This window comes from Podarcis filfolensis, assembly GCF_964270895.1.
Source record: "Podarcis filfolensis genome assembly, chromosome: 14".
In the NCBI taxonomy this organism is placed as follows: Eukaryota; Metazoa; Chordata; class Lepidosauria; order Squamata; family Lacertidae; genus Podarcis; species Podarcis filfolensis.
Genome location: NC_139616.1, coordinates 15,307,000 through 15,327,313, shown reverse-complemented (window position 1 = coordinate 15,327,313; position 20,314 = coordinate 15,307,000). Strand labels below are relative to the sequence as shown.

Here is a 20,314-nt window from a genome sequence, read left to right as displayed (position 1 = left end):
AAATCTAAACAACCACCACAATGTTGTGACAACATGAGCAATCACCTTGTCTTAATGCAGGGATGGGGAACATGACTCCCTCCAGGTGTTGTTTGGATCAAACTCCCATCATTCCTGGCCATTGGCCATGCTGGCAGGGCCTGACAGGAGTTGGCATTCAACAATGTCTAGTAGGCCACAGGTTGCCCTTCCCTGTCCTAATGTGTTGAGAAATCTGTGGCTTCCATGCAGTTGCCCCACTCTCTCTTGCTATGGTCCCTCTAACCACTGGCATGAGACCCCCCCCCAAAAAAGGTTGCCCACAAGGGAATGTGGATCTCAGACTTGGAAAAGTCCCCCTTAGCCAGACCCCCTTCTTTCAGCTCCAGCGCCTCCCCTTCCTGCTCCACCTGCCATGTGGGAACAATAATACAGACCTATTTTGCAGAGTTTCACTTTCTAGCTTACTCATTTGGAGAACTGATGGAAAATGCTTTTTGACAGCCGTTTGCACACATTGCTGTTGTCTGGGGTGGTGCACAAGGAGCACGCTGAACGCTTTAAAGCACTGCATTAAGTGCTAAAAAGTTACTTGTTTTTAAAATAATAATCATCGGGATGTAAAGTACATTTAACTGTCGAGTGAGATTAGCGGTCCACGGATTTGTATATGCCACAATGCAAAAGCGCCTTATGTGATGCTAGCTGCAGGAAGTGTTTATGGCGTACATTTTTACAGCTGTTTTTCTTTATCTCAGCAATTTAAAATACACTCCCTCGTCCCATATTCCTAGGAGTCAGTTCCAGGTGGGACAAGGGGCCTAGTGGGCCAGGCAGTTTGATAGATACTTTCCAGAGTCTGCGTCTGTCAAGGGATCCCTCAACACTCCTGTAAGCCTGAACTATGCGGGAGCCATTCCAAAAGCCTTCAAAGGTAGGGTGTGTGTGTGTGTGTGTGTGTGTGTGTGTGTGTGTGTGTGTGTGTACAGAGGTGGGGGAACATTTATCCTGGTGATTTCCCACCTCCTTCTTTCAAAAGATTGCTCCATCTGTTAAAACAGTCCGGGAGTGCATTTACAACTTGAGCCACAGCTCAGCTCATTGGACTCCCACCGCTCTCTGCCCCAGGCTTCTCATTTGACTAACGAAGGCAACACGGTGCACTAGACGGTCATAAAGGAAGCTTGCATATGGCCCTAAGATTTATAGATGACTGGTGCTCAAGAAACAGCGAGCGAAGTCACAGGAAGCTACCTTTAACCAAGTCAGGGCAGTGGTCCATTTAGCTCACAGATGTCTACGATGATTGGCAGAGCCTCTCCAGGGTTTTGGGGTGTTTGTGAGCACGCCTCCCAGCCAAGATGTTGGGGAATAACCTGAGGCTGTCTGCATGAAGCATGTGCTCTACTACTTCCCTGCCAAGCTCAGGTTAAGCGCCTTGTCTTAACTTCTGCTGTGTGTGAACACAGCAGGTGCCACAGAGTCCATACAAGGAAACCCATGCATCGGGGGGGGGGGGGGACTTCCTATTCTCTGCATCGCAAGGGTTGGAGGAAAGAGCTCAAGTCGGAATGTTAAGGGCAGAGGAGTGAATCTCCTGTAAATCTCAAGCCACTCCTTCAGGGGCAGAACTTTCAAAGTGAAACTGAGTCCAGGAGCGACTGGTTCCTTTGATTCTGACTGTGCAGGGTACTGATTGGCTACCCGTTGCAACAGCCCAAAAGCTACTTCCTGTCCACCACCCCAGCTGGCTGTGCAGAGTGCAGACTGGTTGGCCCCTACAGCAACCACAAAGCCACTGTTTCTGTTCAGCCAAAGCCTGAAGAAACAAACATTATTATTTGTTTAAGAGAAGGTGCTGAGTCCATGCTGAAATTGATAAACTTAGTGGGCACTTTGTGGGGGGGAATGTAACCCTCCACCAAGTTTGCTCGAAGCACAGAAGGTGATAGTGGAGAATCAATAATTGAATCAGAAGAGTAATATGTGTCAGTAGAGGAAGGAAGAAGCCACAGTAGTATAACCTACACTCAACTCTAGAAACCTGATCCTTGGAGCTGGCTTGGAGCTGTAGTGAACTCTTGATACAGGATAAAACTTAATGGGTCACCATGTAGGACAGAGATGGGCAACCTACAGATGCTCTTTGATGAGCACCTAGAAAGGAATGCTGTGATCACCAATAGTCAGCATGGATTTCTGAAAAACAAGTCATGTCAGACGAACCTGATCTCGTTTTTTGACAGAATTACAAGCCTGGTAGATGAAGGGAACGCAGTGGATGTAGCCTACCTTGATTTCAGCAAGGCATTTGACAAGGTGCCCCATGATATTCTTGTAAAGAAGCTGGTAAAATGCGGTCTTGACTATGCTACCACTCAGTGGATTTGTAACTGGCTGACTGACCGAACCCAAAGGGTGCTCATCAATGGTTCCTCTTCATCCTGGAGAAGAGTGACTAGTGGGGTGCCACAGGGTTCTGTCTTGGGCCCGGTCTTATTCAACATCTTTATCAACGACTTGGATGATGGACTCAAGGGCATCCTGATCAAATTTGCAGATGACACCAAACTGGGAGGGGTGGCTAACACCCCAGAGGACAGGATCACACTTCAAAACGACCTTGACAGATTAGAAAACTGGGCCAAAACAAACAAGATGAATTTTAACAGGGAGAAATGTCAAGTATTGCACTTGGGCAAAAAAAATGAGAGGCACAAATACAAGATGGGTGACACCTGGCTTGAGAGCAGTACATGTGAAAAGGATCTAGGAGTCTTGGTTGACCACAAACTTGACATGAGCCAACAGTGTGACGCGGCAGCTAAAAAAGCCAATGCAATTCTGGGCTGCATCAATAGGAGTATAGCATCTAGATCAAGGGAAGTATAAGTGCCACTGTATTCTGCTCTGGTCAGACCTCACCTGGAGTACTGTATCCAGTTCTGGGCACCACAGTTCAAGGACACTGACAAACTGGAACGTGTCCAGAGGAGGGCAACCAAAATGGTCAAAGGCCTGGAAACGATGCCTTATGAGGAACAGCTAAGGGAGCTGGGCATGTTTAGCCTGGAGAAGAGGAGGTTAAGGGGTGATATGATAGCCATGTTCAAATATATAAAAGGATGTCACATAGAGGAGGGAGAAAGGTTGTTTTCTGCTGCTCCAGAGAAGCGGACACGGAGCAATGGATCCAAACTACAAGAAAGAAGATTCCACCTAAACATTAGGAAGAACTTCCTGACAGTAAGAGCTGTTCGACAGTGGAATTTGCTGCCAAGGAGTGTGGTGGAGTCTCCTTCTTTGGAGGTCTTTAAGCAGAGGCTTGACAACCATATGTCAGGAGTGCTCTGATGGTGTTTCCTGCTTGGCAGGGGGTTGGACTCGATGGCCCTTGTGGTCTCTTCCAACTCTATGATTCTATGATTCTATGATATTATTTGTGCTATCATTATCTATCACCTACACAGTCATCTCAAGATAATGTACAATAAAAACAGGAAAAACCAGGTGGTACATTTAAAACAAAACTAAAACAATGCAAAGTAGACACTCAGGGCAAAGAACCATTTATTCAGCTGGGAGGAACTGTCTTCAGTTGTTGCTGGAAATGGCAGGAACTGGGTGCCTATTGTATCACAACAGGTATACTATTCCACAAGAAAGAGGCCACCATGCTAAAAGCCCTGCTCAGAGGTACTGTACAGTGGGCTTCTGAGATCTTTGGAACTTGCAGAATAAATTTTCCTGCAGACTTCAGGGATCTATTGGGAATAGAAGGTTTAAGGTGGTTGCTCAATTAACCTGAGCTGTATGAGGAGTTGTATATTCGTACCAACATCTTGAATTTGGCCCAATAGCAGACTGGCAATCAGTGCAAATCCCACAAGCAAGATGTTAAATGCTGGTGATAGTTTGCCCCTACAAGCAATCCAGCTGCCACATTCTGCACCAGCTGCAGCCTCCAGACCAACCCCAAAGGAAGCCCCACATACAGCATACTGTAGTAGTCCAACCGAGAGGTTACCAATAACAACTCCCATTATCCTCAACTACTGGTCATGTTGTCATATTGCTGATTGGAGTTGGAAGTCCAGCAACATCTGGAGAGCCACATCTCCATCCCCAATGAAGAGAAAAATTAAGTGTGCCTTAGGCTGGAAAGTGGAAAAAAGGCATTCTGATATTCTCTCAGTCACATGAGAGCTGCTTATTTGCTGATAGGTGGAAAAAGCCATACAAGTCAGTCTCTGCCTACATGGTTGGGTCAACAGAGGCATGCACACTCCTCCAACTACTGCTTGTTCAAAGGTTATGCAGGTTTTCGCGATGCTCAACCCCCACCCCCTGCAAAACCCACTTTAACCCAAAATATAGGTGGGGCCCAAATAAACAAATGGGCACATCTTAGGTCAAGTGTTGGGAGCCTCCAGATGTTACTAACTATGACTCCCATCATTCCTAGCCATTGGCGATGCTTGCTAGGGCTGATGGGAGTTGAAGTTCAGCAACATCTGGAAAGCCAAAAATTCCCCACACTTAACCAAACCTAATATTTCCAGCGCTGGAACATTTGGGGACGAGGTATTTATTTGTTCATTTAGTCTTTATGGCTGTTATCACAAGTGTTGGTAAAGGTAAAGGGACCCCTGACCATTAGGTCCAGTCGCGGATGACTCTGGGGTTGCGGCGCTCATCTCGCTTTATTGGCCGAGGGAGCCGGCGTACAGCTTCCGGGTCATGTGGCCAGCATAACTAAGCCACTTCTGGCGAACCAGAGCAGCTCACGGAAACGCCGTTTACCTTCCCGCTGGAGCAGTACCTATTTATCTACTTGCACTTTGACGTGCTTTCAAACTGCTAGGTTGGCAGGAGCAGGGACCGAGCAACAGGAGCTCCCCCCGTCACGGGGATTTGAACCGCCGACCTTCCGATCAGCAAGCACTAGGCTCTTTGGTTTAACACACAGCACCACCTGCGTCCCTTGTCACAAGTGTTGGAAAACCCCACAAAACCCATAAACAGAGAGAACAGTGAGAGGAGTCCACAAAATATTTGGCAATGAAGAATCATACTACCTTAAATTCTCTGAGAGTGATGGTGGTATGGAACGCCCTTTGTCAATCAACCCTCTCCAGACTTGGTCTCACTGAACACATCTGCAGTGTTGAGTCTGGAGTGTTGGTTTTTTAAATCCCTTTGCTAGGACTTGGCTTTATTTAGCTGATTGATACACTATCCTCAACAATTGCTATCTTGCACATAACTTACTAATGGAGCCCATGCACTTGAAGCGGGAAAGTGCATTAGTGGCAGGTCGCGCTCTTTAAGTGCCATGTGCTTTGGTGCGAACTTATCTCAAGAACTCAACGTCATGGGCTGTCAAGCTCAGTCATGCCATCTATGGCAAACAGTTACTGCTAGTCTTCATCTTGGGTAAGCAGACATCTGAACAAATGATACAAACTAATTACCGTATTTTTCCGTGTGTAACACGCCCCTGTGTATAAGACGCCCCCTATTTTGGGGGACTCAAATTTAAGAAAATGGGGGGGGGGATTGCCCAGAGTTGTTGAGCTTTCTTTGGGGGAGGGGATGCCGAAAATCACTAACCCAACTGAGAAATGCTGACAGTCACTCATGTCGCCAATGACAACATGCGTCTGCCCGCTCAAAAACAGCAGACGGTAATCACACGCCCAATAGCCGAAGTGGCAGCCAATCCAGAGCAACCCTTGCCGCAGCAACCAATCACCCACCCAATTTTTCCGAAGCAGCAACCAATCCAAAGCAGCACTTGACGCAGCCACCAATCACCCACAAAATCGCCACTGACAAGCTCCCACTCACGCCTGCGACCAATCGCCCGTGTCCCCCCCCCACGCACTATCTGTGTATAAGACAACCCCCATTTTTTAACATCATTTTTGAGTAAAAATCCCTCGTCTTATACACAGAAAAGTACGGTACACTGTATTATTTTATTAATGGAAGGCTAATCTCAACAGAGGCCATACATACCGAGGAAGTGGCTGGAAGTGGTCGTAAGGCATGATTTCCTTGAATCCGTCACTGTGAACAAGACAAGCATTTGCAAAGTTATTTGCGGAACACCAGGATAGGCTTTTCTTTGTGTCATGAATATATTCATTTGAACACCCACCAGAATTTCTGGAAACAACTAGTTTGTGAGGTGGGTATCCCTCGCACACCCCATTGAACCCATTCAGATCTTAGCAACTGAACCGGTTTGTTCTCAAGCTTCTATGCAATTCCTGTGAAAGGTCCTAAAAACAAAGCTCTGCTGCAAAGTTTCTAGCAGTCTAAGGCAAGACCAGCCCTACCGTTAGGCAGAGCGAAGTAGCAACCTCAGGCAGTGAAAGCTGGGAGCAGCAACAAGATAATGAAGGATAGAGCTGTGTGTGCCATATGCACTGCAAACCCACAAACAAGATAACTTGCCACCCTCAACATCCTACTGTAACTAAGACTAAGTATGTGCTATCTGAAATAATCACATAATTCTTCTCTTACTCTGTTGTCTCCCTTGCTACTATTTTTAGACTGTATGCCCTTTGGGGCAGGGAGCTGTTCTCCCAGGACTAAGCTACATTAGTATAAAAAAACAGTGTTTTAAATGCATTATAAACATGCAACACCAGATGGCGCTGTAGAGCACAAAACTTTCCTATGAGATTTTACATAGGATTTTTTCCCTTTTGTTATAACGATTTAATTTATGACTTTTTTATAGAGTTTTTTTGTGTGTGCATAGATCCACCCCCAGTCTCTGTAATCTACCATGTATTAATCCTAGGCTGCAAACGATCAAGCCTCAAAGCCTTCTTTGAGGACAGAAGACAACAGGGATGTGCAAAACCACAAGACTGCACAGGCCTGGGATAAGATGTAGGAATGCAGCCTCCTGCCATTTTCAGGTCAAAATGGTGGCAATCTACTCTATGTCAGAAAAGAGAAAATGCAGTGCCCAAAGAGGACAAAAGTGAACACATATCTGCATACAAATGGCATAAACTTATTATATGCAAATGTAGAAATGAGTAGCACAACTTAAACAGAAATGCAATTCATCTCAACCCTCAGGGCAGAAGACTGCAACCAAGTGCTCTGCTCAGTCTGCTGTCCATTGCTGTTAACTGTTAATAGACAACTATTTCGGTGTTCCTCTTGCTCTCCCTTCTTAGGGTTTCTTGATCCTTAAATCAAGATTGGACCAAGACAGCTCTTCAAACACAGGACACCTTCCAAGTGAGTGCTGCCATCTGCCAGCTCTTCAAATAGAAGACTGTCCTCTATTAATGAAATATACTCGGAGTTGAGAGTGGATTTCATGCTCTTTATTCAGCTCATAGTGGGAGGAGGAAAATGAAAGTTCCCCCAAAGTATCTGCTTTATATACATTATTTACACAATGGGCTGCACGTGATTGGCTAATTCTGGAATTCTCCTGTAGGCCAATCAGGTTGTAGATTCACTTCCATCTGGAGCTGGACTGGGTGGCTCCTGCAGACCAATCATACTGCTGCATTGTTCTAGGACCAATCAGACTGCTGCATTCTGAATCCTATTGTTCTAGGACCAATCAGACTGCTGCATTTTGGATCCTATTCAACTCAGTACATAACAATTAAGTAGGTCACATGTCTACCCTACTGGTCAAGAAAGAAGTAGCCTCTGTCAGCTACTCCACAAGCTCCAGCTCAAGACCTCATCTCCACCTCCAGCAACTGACCTCTGGGGCCTCAACGGGAGAGTATGCTCAACAGGAGACTACAGCTATGGATTTGCGCCAACGTGCCCACAACCCTGGCTGAGCCCTGACACCCACAAGGAGGAGGAACGAGAAACAAAGCAGAACATTCACCCCATAGCATCTTAGCGCCTTTGCTTTTATAGTGCTGATATTAATGGAAAGTACTCATATTACATGTTCCCCCCTACTTATAAAGCTCCCATCCTACTTCCAGAAGGTTCTGTAACCTTTTATGATCTAAGTTTTGCCAGAGTGGGTCTGCAGAAACAGGCCTGGTGAGCTTTGAGCATCTATGCTTCCGAGGGGGTCGCTATCGATGATTACGTTCGGCTGGGATTAGAGGAAACAGGACAGTTTAGTTATAGGAAATGAAATCCACCGAGAGCGTTTCCTTTTTCTCCTTTGGATATATCTCCAGGTCTGCCAGCTGGCATTTTAATGTGAGGTTCTGGGCTAGATACTGTAGTGTTATTTTAAGATACTTTAGCAGAGCCAGGAAACAGCACCAGACGATCCAACAGCCAGCGTGCCTTAAATGTCATTGTGCAACTCAATATGGTCTATGTACGCTGCAGCAGCAGCCTTTAGGAACTTGGCAACGGCACCGTGTGGTCTTTGCACCACAAGCATCTTTCCTTTCCTTTTGCATTGCATTCATTTTGTTTCACTGGAGCCTGTAACCCTTAAGGAAAAAAAATGAAAGCGTTGACTGATGAGTGTCTAAAAGGAAAGGAATGCATGTGAGATGCTGGCTTCAGGTAGATCAATGATTCCCAAACTGGGGGCCACTGGTGTGACTTCAGAGGGATTGATGTGTGCCTTTTAAAAAAATTTAAGGAATCCCAAGCAACGATATTGGATCACTCTATGCCTCTTGGAGCTGGACATTCATATTATCCTGAGCAGACGGTGGGAGTTGAGGATGCACTAGATGCAGTTTGTGCATGTATGTGACATGCTCAGAGAAATTCCAGAAACATTGCCATTGTCAAGAGCTACTACATCTGTGTGCAGCTGCCCTGTGTGGTAAACTGCTGAACTACAACAGTAAAGTACCTTCAGACCCTGGACCAGGCACAGGCAAACTTGGCTCTCCATATGTTTTGGGACTACAATTCCCATCATCCCTGACCACTGGTCCTGTTAGCTAGGGACCATGGGAGTTGTAGTCCCAAAACATCTGGAGGGCCGAGTTTGCCTATGCCTGCAGACTGACTCTGCCCACCCAGACTGGTCAGTGGGTCGTTTTGGAAAAGGAGGAGGGCTTCTTTTTTTTTCAGTTGAGCCTTGCGTGAGTACCAAGGTCTTCCTGAGCTCCGAGTGCCCCTGTAATCCTGGTTATCATTTGGTCCTGAAATCTGGCTTGTTTTTTGACCCTGATTCTTGGATCGACATGCAGCTTCTGACTCCCAACTCATGGCTCACCTCAGGCAGCTGCCCACAGCCCAGCCCTACAGATCTTCATTGCTTAGTCCAGGGACAGTCAATATGGTGACCTCCAAAAATGGTGATACAGGGAACCAAGCAGAGGGCCTTCTTGGTAGTGGCACCCGCCGTGTGGAACGCCCTTCCATCAGATGTCAAGGAAATAAACTATCTGAGTTTTAGAAGACATCTGAAGGCAGCACTGTTCAGGAAAGCTTTTAATGGTTGGGGTGTTTTGTTTTGTTTTTTAAAAAAAATTAAATTGGTTTTAACATATAAATTACAAAATGTACCACAAAACTTATCACTTATACAATCTTTTTAGACTTCCATCAGAACCTCTGATGATCCACCGTTTTAACCACTTCTTATGCATTTAACTTTATATTGCCTTTACATCTCTTAACAAATCATCCTTCCCCTTCGCCATTTTTGCAATACTTCCAATAATACTCCTCACAAAACTTCTTGCAAACGTTGTCTGATCTTCACAAATACTTTTCAAATAGTCCGTAAATTTACTCCAGTCTTCCGTGAATTTCTGGTCCCGCCAGTTTCGAATCCTTCCTGTTAGTTTATCTTAATGGTTGGGGTTTTATTGTGTTTTTAATATTTTGTGGCTGGGAAAACCCTGTCATGGGTGGCATATAAATAATAATGATTATTATTATTATTATTATAGGCTACAACTCTCTCATCCTTGACCCTAGGGCATGTTGTCTGGGGCTGATGGGAATTGTTGTCCCAAATGTCTGGAAGATACCAGGTTGGTTACTCTTTGCTTAGCCAAAGGCTATCAGTCATATAATAGTTACAGGTAGGTAGCCGTGTTGGTCTGCCATAGTCAAAACAAAATAAAATAATTCCTTCCAGTAGCACCTTAGAGACCAACTAAGTTTGTTATTGGTTTGAGCTTTCGTGTGCATGCACACTTCTTCAGATATAATATAATTATATAGTCATATAATAGTCCATCATACAAATTATGATGTAAGCAAACATAATCCAGTACAATATCCAATGCCTTTTGCAACAATAATACTATATAAAAAAAACACTATAGCATTCAATACAGGAAAGACAAGCTCCCACCCATTTATAATTTAACTCGACTCTTTAACAACAAAATTGACAGCCCCCTACAATCTGACATTTTCCATTCACCGTTTATTCTAAGTTGTGTTGCCAGTCAGCCATATGGGATTTGACTCATTCATTTTTAATAGACAAAAACCACAACTAGAAAACTAGCTAGGTCAAGTATGTAAGTTTTGTTATATATAGTGGCTTGGGGAGGAGGGTGATGTTCTTTGAGGATTAATCTCTGCCAACAAGTCATGAACATCTAAATCCAAAATATGCTGCCTAACCACTTCCAAAGCTTACTATTCTGCCTGCATTAACAAAAAAAAAAAAAAAAAATCACATGAGGATCCTATCACAGAGGTTCACTTAGTGACTGATTTAACTCAGTCACTGTCTGGGATATAAATCAGTGCTAACTTTGAAAGCTTCTGGCTATTTCCATAGAATAATTTTATCCTTTAATAATGTTACCATCCTGGTATTCAGTGAAGATGACAACTTTGACAGACTAGCTTTGGATCATAACAAGAAAGGTGGTGTTCTGTTTTGTACAAAGAATACCCTCCTCACGTATTGATTCTGAATGGAATCAGTAGACCTTTGAGATCCGTATTACCTGAAAGCTGTGCTTCACAGCTGAAAAATGTTAAAGCGAAGGCAGAATGAACTGACCACTTTCTTAATTGTTTGGCTAACATTTTCTCCAGCTGGCTCTGCATTCTCTTGGAAACATCCGGAGCTAGTGAAAGCGTTGCTGCAATTCTTTACACCCTTTGCTTAATTCAATGAAAGCTTCCAAATAATGAGTTACTCTGGCTTCTTGCATGTTAGCCAATGCTCCCTTCGTTTCACACGTAGCATTCCAGAAATATCTATCATCAAACCATGAGTCAGTCTGTTTTCATGTTCCCCAAAATCCTGATATAATCACCAACTTTAATCCCAATAATTAAAACAAAATTCAAAGTATGTCGCCATTTCTTCAGCTTTCATAGGCAGCAAAGGTTACTAATTTGCCTCCGAATCAAGCAAATTTTCCCAAGTCTAAGGAAGGCGAGTTCCAGAATGTGGTAAAAGCTGAAATACTTCCACTCAGGCAGCCAGTGTCAGAGAAACAGACATACAATGCACAACAATTGCTCTGTTTGTGAAAAATATGGATACCCCTTCCTCCTCCACACTTGCATGACTATTCCGTATAAGAGAGTTAGCTCTATCTATCCAACTCCAAATCAGATAAACTATTTAGCCTTGTTAATTTCAGAGTCTAATTTCCATCTTTTGAAAAAATTAAGAATATTATGAGTTAAAAGAAAAAAAGAAAGAAAAAGAATACATAAAACACTTTAAAAAGGCAGAAGAAGACAACAATAAATAGGGTTGCCATGTGTCCTCTTTTTCCGGGACACGTCCTCTTTTTCAGGGGTAAAAATTGGGACAGATTGCATTCATCTGCTTTGAATGACCATCATGGCATCCTCTTCGAAATATGGCAACCCTAAACAATTATTACAAAAATTATAATTAAGATTACAGAACTATATAACGTATATGTAAATGGAAGAACTTATTGTTTCCCTTAAATTTACATTGATTCATGGGTCGCTATGGTTTGGACAAATACGTTCCAAATACAAATAAATTTGTGCATATATATTCCTCGTCTGAAAGCGATCTGCTTAAATTATCCATTCTTTCCCTACCAATAATGACAAGAACTTTTGGCTCAGCCCTTCTTGTTCAAGAACAGCAGCGGCGAATATGGTGCCTTCCGAATGCTGCTGAACTACAACTCCCATCAGCCCCAGCAAGCACAGCCAGTGATCAGGGAGGATGGGACTTGTAGCCCTGCAGTATCTGGAGGGCTACCTCTGCCCAAGAATAGTAAGTTCAATTTCCAGGTTATACAGACAGAATCACAGCACCCACTCAGTCAAATGAACCAATTCACGGGGTGGGTGTGTGCAAAAATAATACTGGTGGTCACTATTCCTTTCTTCACTGAAAAGCAAAACCTTCCCTCCACCACTGACACAGGCTCCCCAGTGCACCGACTGGGATCCACCCATCCATTTATAAATTGGCAATACAAACCTTGAAGGGCAGGGATCCATATTGCATTCCTTCAGCTTAGGCTTTGGTTTCTTATTTTCAGGATAGTAGTGGCAGTACTGGTCAGGCACCACACGCTTTGAACGGATATCCACACACTCTGCAGAGTTCAGCTGGTAACCTACATTGGGGAGAGGAATATGCATTGCATTTAAGTGGAAACCAACATACAGTCGTACCTTGGTTCTCGAACAGAATGCGTTCCGGGAGTCCGTTTGGCTCCCGGAACTGTTCGTAAACCAAGGCGCGGCTTCCGATTGGCTGCAGGAGCGTCCTGCAGCCAATCGGAAACCGCGCTGGACATTCGGCTTCCAAAATCATTCAAAAACCCGAACACTCATTTTGATCGTTCGGGAGCCGAAACGTACCAGTTCCAAGGCGTTCAGCAGCCAAGGATATATGGATAGATTTGTGTGTTCTGTGACCCTTCCTCCTCCACTCTCACATGTGCCCCCAACTCCACACTTCTCACCTTCACTCGTAATGCCCCCTGTGAACATACACACTATTTGCGAAGTACATTTGCATCCCTCTTCCATGCACATGCAAATATTCTCGCATACTCTCCATCGGTCAGCTAACACTTTGGTAACTCCATCTTTTCTTGCTGCACCTCTCCCCTCCAACAGCACACATCCCCGTGTGCCTGTAAGGCTTTGTACGATGACAACTTTCAAGCCTTCCGAGGGCTGGGAATGTTCATAAACATTTCATAACTCCTCAGCAGCTGAGCCCAATGACTCAAGAGGACTCATTTCAATCGGCTGAGGCCAGCGCTCTCTCAGCCAACAGCGATGCGAGTTTCAAAAAAAACCCCGGCTGCCTGTTATCGACCCCACTTGCGCCAACTACGGCACGCAGGCCAAACACTCGACGCTGGAAAGGTCGCAAACCTTTGGACAGATGAGCAGATTTGCAAAGTCTGTGGCACACTTCTGACCCTTTACGGTCCCTGCAGATCCATTGAAGAGCAGCAGCAGCTGCAGCAGCAACTCAGAATTTTGCACAATTATCCCGTTCCCTTGCCTGCAACAGTGCCTTAATCAGTCACCACTGCTTTTTTTAAAAAACGTATTGGCTAGCATCCTAAATTTCCTTCTATAACTGTAATGAAGTTCGTGGAATGGAAATGCCCTGCCTTCCATTTCCCTCTATAGCCCTCTGTGCCCCACAACTCTAATCCTAGCCAGACATGTAAAGCTGTTGTGTATTTTAATTTGCAATTTCAGCTTACATTTTAAACCAGACATCCCCAAACTCGGCCCTCCAGATGTTTTGGGACTACAACTCCCATCATCCCTAGCTAACAGGACCAGTGGTCAGGGATGATGGGAACTGTCTGGAGGGTCGAGTTTAGGGGTGCCTGTTTTAAACTTTTGTTTTAAATCAACTTGTTTTCCAAATGAATTTGTCTTTAACGCTGATTTTTATTGACAATGCTGATGTGTATTTTTATACTCTTCGTAAACCGCTTAGAGGTTTTATGTACAGTTAAGCGACACACAATTTCCCATTAAATAAATCAAACATTACAGTGGTACCTTGGTCCCCAAATGGCTCAGTTGTAGAACAAATTGACTCCTGAACACCGTAAATCCGAAAGTAAGTGTTCCGGTTTGCGGACGTTTTTTGGAAGCTGAACATCCGACGCGGCTTCTGTGGCTTCCAATTGAGTGTAGGAAGCTCCTGCAGCTAATCGGAAGCCATGCCTTGGTTTTCAAACGGTTTCAGGAGTGGAACGGATTAAGTTTGAGAACCAAGGTAGCACTGTACCTTGTGGTGAACGCAGAGTTCTGCCGTAGACAAACTACTGCTACCTCTGCTTCACCTTACCCCCATCTATGATACAGAAATACAAATACCTGCCGGTCTTTTAAAGCTATCATAAAGACTACTGAGAAGCATTCTGAAGCACATTGTGTAAAATTAAACGCTCACTATGCCTTCCCCAAAACACTAGCTACATTTCCAGTTTGCCTTTGAAACATGCAACTTGATTTTTTAAAAATAGTAGCTACCAGTGCTATTTTTCGAGAAAAAGAGGTGCTAGAACTCACCATGAACCCTTGTTCTTTTATAATGGCACTGGCGCCCACCTGAGAGGGGACGGAACTGAGTTCTGGCTGAAAAAAAGCCCTGGTAGCTACACCGAAAACATCACCATATACTAAACTGGCTGCAAATGTTGGCCTTCTGCACTGCAAACAGGGAGGAGCTCAGTGTTACAACCCAGCATGAATTTATAGCATTAAAAAAAGAAGAAAAAATACATCTAGAAAGCTGTAAATCCACCACTTAAAATCCACAGCTGTACACACTCCCAAGCCACATCCGTTACTCACCTCCTCCACATGTCACAGTGCAGGGGAAGAACTCTGTCTGTCTCCACTGATGACTTATGGGTTGGTAGAAGAAGAATTGAACCACGCTGTCTTTGGGGGCAGCATACCTGGCCTAGAGAGAGTCCCATTACAACACATTTGTATACCGAGGGCCAGTGCTCTATGGCCTGTCACAGAATAATTCATGCGCAAAGAGTAGCGCGAAAAGCGCCGTGGCAAAAAAAAAAAGGCAAGGGGGAATTTAGAAACATTGCAAGCAGGAAATCTGGAGTGCTATAATTTAAAGCAGAAAGGGTTTTGTTTATCAGGCACTGTTATCTTCTGACGTTTATGTCAGCATCACGGCCCCAGTTCACAGGTTATCAGTGGCGCCATTTCTCTTTGCCATGTCTGCCTCCATTCTGTGGCACAGATGGCCACGGAATGCTCCTTTGCTGGCACTACCCAACTGCACAGGCACCCATGGTTTTGCACCCTTGGAGAAGGGGTTCATATGAACTGGATATCCCCATGATTAGGAGGTGTTGTGGATCACCCATTTCATATGTTGGAGCACCTAAATGTTGAAGAAGTGGGCGACATGTGAAGAGAAGCATTGCTTACCATTAAAGGCTTAGAACACATTGGATCCAGTGGGGTGTAGTGATTATTTCTAATTATTATTATTATTATTATTATTATTATTATTATTATTATTATTATTATTTTCAATTTATATCCCATCCTTCCTCCCAAAGGAGTGCAATGCGGCAAGCACGTCATTAAAACAACACAATCAAAAACATTTTCAAACCAAAAGCAGCTTAAAACCAACCACATCCTCTCAGCCAATGGTTTCAGTATTAGAATGTTGGACTAAGGTTGCAAACACCTAGGGCTGAATCTCACTGTGTGACCTTGGCGCGGTCCTTCTCTCTTTACCAACCCTACCTTTTAAGATTGTTGTGAGGACAAAATGGGGACAGTTGAACCTTGTATGCTCCTCTCAGGGACGAAGGAAGGGGGGACGGTGGGGGCAGTTCGCCCTGGGTGTCACCACTGAGGGGGTGACAAAATGCCGGGCAGCACTCATTGTGCGGCCTGCAGAGCGCCTGAGCCACGTGTCTCTCCTGGGAGTGAAACAGTGGCTTGGGCACCCACAGGCTTCGCGCTGCCCCAAACGGTCTGCCCGCTGCCTCCCCCTCAGCTGTAGGGTGGCTGAGTGGGAGGAAGCAGGCAGACTCCTTGGAGGCCCCACGGAGCGTCCTGCCCTGGCTTGCCCCGCCCCCACGGGTGGCTGGCCCCACCCCTGGGCGTAGGACACACACACCACCCCAGGTGCCTGATCGGCTTGCTCCACCACTGGCTCCTCTGAGTTCCTTTAAGGCAGGGCTGGAGTACAATTAAAGCAACCTATCAGTCAAGAGGAGAAGGGACGCGGGTGGCGCTGTGGGTTAAACCACAGAACCTAGGACTTGCCGATCAGAAGGTTGGCGGTTCAAATCCCCACGACGGGGTGAGCTCCCGTTGCTCAGTCTCTGCTCCTGCCAACCCAGCAGTTCGAAAGCACGTCAAAGTGCAAGTAGATAAATAGGTACCGCTCCGGCGGGAAGGTAAACGGCGTTTCCGTGCACTGCTCTGGTTCGCCAGAAGCAGCTTAGTCATGCTGGCCACATGACCCGGAAGCTGTACGCCGGCTCCCTCGGCCAATAAAGCGAGATGAGCGCCGCAACCCCAGAGTCGGTCATGACTGGACCTAATGGTCAGGGGTCCCTTTACCTTTTATCAGTCAAGAGAACAGCTGCTCCCATATCAACACCTTCTTTGCCCTCCTTTGATATTGCCTCATTTTCTGAAGCTTAGGAGGTAGTCAGAAAGGGCAAAACCTTTTCAGTGGTTGTCCTCCTTCTTGCCCAAGGAAACTTGCCATGCTACCTGCTTACTGGATTTAAAGCAGGTGGGAAAAAAGACTCTTTGAAGCGTTGTGTCCAAGCACGTTTTTTCCTTTTGCCACAGAGCTTTCCCTGCAAAAGCCTGCTCTTTACTGCTGAACTGGAAGAAACGGCAATGTGGATTTCTGTGGATTGCCAAAAAGATTGTCAGTAAAGAGCAGGTTTTTCACAGGGAAAGTGCTGGGACAAAAAAAAGCATTTGGACACAGCGCTTTAAAGTGAGAAACTGTGCCTGGAAATGTGGAAAAATGAAGTCTGCTTGAGCCCTTAGTTTATGTAAACCACTGTGGGAGTCAACTGGTGGGGTTTGATCTCACTCAAAGTCCATGGGTCTTATTTCTAAAGCAACTTTAACAAATGGGATTGAAGCTGTGGTCTCTAACCTGCACTCACTTTTATTCAAGTGCTGCTTGAATTAACTAGGTATAAATCCTGAATAACTTGCTTTAGAATTGGGCTGGGCTCATACAAAATAGCCCCATCCTGCCAGACCAAACTCCTTCTGCAATTTAAATAGGCTACCATATTCTTCCCCTTAAATGTCTGAACTTGGATAGTAAAATGGGCTAAACAATAGCTTCCACTTTTCCGTTTGAGAAGTGAAGGGACTGCTGTATGTACATTTGCAATGTGGCTTAGCATCTTTGGGGTAACAGGTGGTCTATAAATATGAGAATATTCAATGGCTGGCAAGCAGCAGGCATTTCTATTAGCTATTAAATCCACATCCTGGGATTAGAACATCAGAATCAAAGGGCACCAACCCACCTGGCCACATAAATACATGTAAGAACTGGAGTAACTCAAAAGTCTTTCAAAGAATCGGGCCACATTTACATTCAGGCTCTATGGCACCACTTTAAACAGCCATGGCTACCCCCAAAGCATTCTGGGAAGTATACTTTGTTATGAGTCCTGAGAGTTGTTAGGAGACCCGCTATTCCCTCCCAGAGCTGCAATCCTTCTTCCCGGAGAACTCTGAGAATTGTAGCTCTGTGAAGGAAACAGGAACCTTCGAACTCTCAGCACCCTTAACAAACTACAGTTTCCAGGATTCTTTGAGGGGGTGCCTTGACTATTAAATTGGCATAACAGTCTGGCTTTAGGCTGCCTGCTTATGTGCCAGCAGCCCACCTGCCTACCTTGGGCCTGAGCATCTGACACCTTATAAATCCTAATTCAGTTGTTCAGCTTCTTCTTCTCTCCCTCCCTCTCTCCCTTTGGCTGTTGCTGTCCTTTTTATACATAGCTGTTTCAACTGTGCTGGCAGCCAGATCTTCAGACTGCACAGCCGAGGGAGGCAACATCTTACCTTGATAATGAAATCAGCTCCGAGGGGCCCTGGGATTTTTATCGTTTCTCTTTCTGCACCCTTCTGAAATTCCACGGTCGTGTTTTCAATGACGAACGTTCCCGGGGCACCAAAGCTGTGTTCGCCGCTTTCTCCCTGCAGCGTCTTTGATTCAATCACTGAAACAGGAAAAGGACATGCCACAATTCAGTGGGCTGTGGAGAACACTTGAAAGGCAAAACTAAAGCCCAAAACACTGACGTTCTAACAAAAAGTAGGTTGGGAGAAGTAGTGACATGGGATACAGTTGTAAAAAGGCAGGTAGCTGGGTGCAATATATTTAGGCGATAACTACAGCTGTCGGGTGACAGGGGATTAACCAGGATTGCTGTTTAATCTAATTCTCTGGAAAGGGAACAAATTGCCACACTACATATATTCTGCAGGAGCTAAAATGTATTTTCATACATTAGAAATAAAACAGGTTTAGCACTGGTTCACGGCCAGCAGATAAGGAGAAAATTGATTGCCTTGAACGGCCTTACAACTAAAAAAGACATTAAGTCGAGTCAAGCCTGTCATCCACACTCACAGAATAATGAGCTTCGCTTCGCTTGCAGACCTCTCTCCCTTTTCCTGGTCAAATATATTATTGCCACTGAGCTTGAGCAACAAACTGCTTAGACAGGGGGAGGGCTTTAGATCTCAGAGCTAAGTGGTTTTGAGGTATTATTTCAGATCACTGTAACTCACATAGTGCACGAAATATGACCGAAGTTTGTTTGCTTTTACTTTCATTTTTTAAGTTCTTAAAATTGATGTATGTGCACAGCTATCACAGTGTTTAATATTTTGCACACAGGTAAAGGTAAAGGTACCCCTGCCCGTGCGGGCCAGTCATGTCCGACTCTAGGGTTGTGCGCCCATCTCACTTAAGAGGCCGGGGGCCAGCGCTGTCCGGAGACACTTCCAGGTCACGTGGCCAGCGTGACGAAGCTGCTCTGGCGAGCCGGCACCAGCGCAGCACATGGAAACGCCGCTTACCTTCCCGCTATAAAGCGGTACCTATTTATCTACTTGCACTTAGGAGTGCTTTCGAACTGCTAGGTGGGCAGGAGCTGGGACCGAAAGACGGGAGCTCAACCCGCCGCGGGGATTCGAACCGCCGACCATACGATCGGCAAGTCCTAGGCACTGAGGTTTTACCCACAGCGCCACCCGCGTCCCTTTTTGCACATGCACTGTACAAATTCCTTACATTTGCCCATGAAAGATGATGTACAATTCAAAGTGTTGGTTTTTTTTGGGTTTTTTGGTAGGATCACCTGATTCCACTTCAGCATGTTTTAAAGACTTGTGGAACTGTTATCCCAATTGGCACCCATAATATGCTCCTTTTGGCCCTGTAAAAAGGTTTCTGAAGAAGCTTGCTACTGCTGCTACAATATAGTGGGTTGCATCTGATGTTAGTTAGGCCACACTTTCTACATCCCTCTCTATTCAAGTATTGCCCATTTACTCCTACTGTCTGCTTCCTGTCCTAGAGACACTCAAACTCAGAACGCAAGGGAGAAACGTGCTAAGAGGAAGGCACGCTTGGCAAATCCACACAGTGATCAACTCCCGCCCGGAAACCAATGTCCCCACTGTGGAAGGGCATGTGGGTCCAGAATTGGCCTCCACAGTCACTTACGTTGTTAAAACCGTGTTTATGGAAGACAATCTTATTCGGTTACCAGTGATCGCCAAAGAAAGAAGAAGAAGAAGCTTCCTGTTCCTTAACTGATCCACAGCAACTCACTGTGGCCAGCGAGTGTCCTTTATAATTTGTTAAATCATGCAGGTCCATCGATATGCCCCCCAAAATATTCATGAATGGCCTAAGGCATGAACAATCTTGAGGAGAAACATTCCTCAACTCTTTTAAAAGCAAGGATATAATGCAACAGCTGAGCGAGAAACAACAATATCTTTCACTGGATAAAGGAATTTTGGTCCAAATTTATCCTTGGTCTAATTCCAATGAAAGCAATAGGGCTGGAAGAGGCATATAATTGGTCCACTGTGTCTAGACAGAAGTGTACCCAAACCCATTTGTTAAAAAAGAGAGGAAATAATCTGTCAGATTTCCTTAAAAACAACTTGACTCATTTAAGTAGGCTCTGGAGCACTCATAATCCTTAGGAGATAAAAACACTTGATGTTCTATAAATAACGCTAGCAATAGCCACATTTATATGTCATAGTAATCGTTACAACAACCCTGTAAGGTAGGCTGGTATGGTGGCATCCACATTGCAGGTAGGGGCTGAGGCCAAGTGATGGAAGTTCATATAAGACCACCTAGTACATTCTACTACATGCTGAGGTGAGT

General features: G+C 45.0%; 1 protein-coding gene across 3 annotated transcripts in view; it reads right to left on the bottom strand.

Moving 5' to 3' along the window:
- ADAMTSL3 (ADAMTS like 3) overlaps positions 1-20,314 on the bottom strand; it is a 267,376-nt gene that overhangs the window by 75,475 nt on the left and 171,587 nt on the right. For all 3 annotated transcript variants that reach the window (XM_083586149.1, XM_083586151.1, XM_083586150.1), the window contains 4 exons: positions 17,962-18,119; positions 14,719-14,830; positions 12,359-12,497; positions 6,001-6,051 (listed from right to left, as the gene is read on the bottom strand). In XM_083586149.1, coding sequence (XP_083442275.1) covers positions 6,001-6,051; positions 12,359-12,497; positions 14,719-14,830; positions 17,962-18,119 — 460 coding nt within the window. The remainder of the gene's footprint in view (positions 1-6,000; positions 6,052-12,358; positions 12,498-14,718; positions 14,831-17,961; positions 18,120-20,314) is intronic.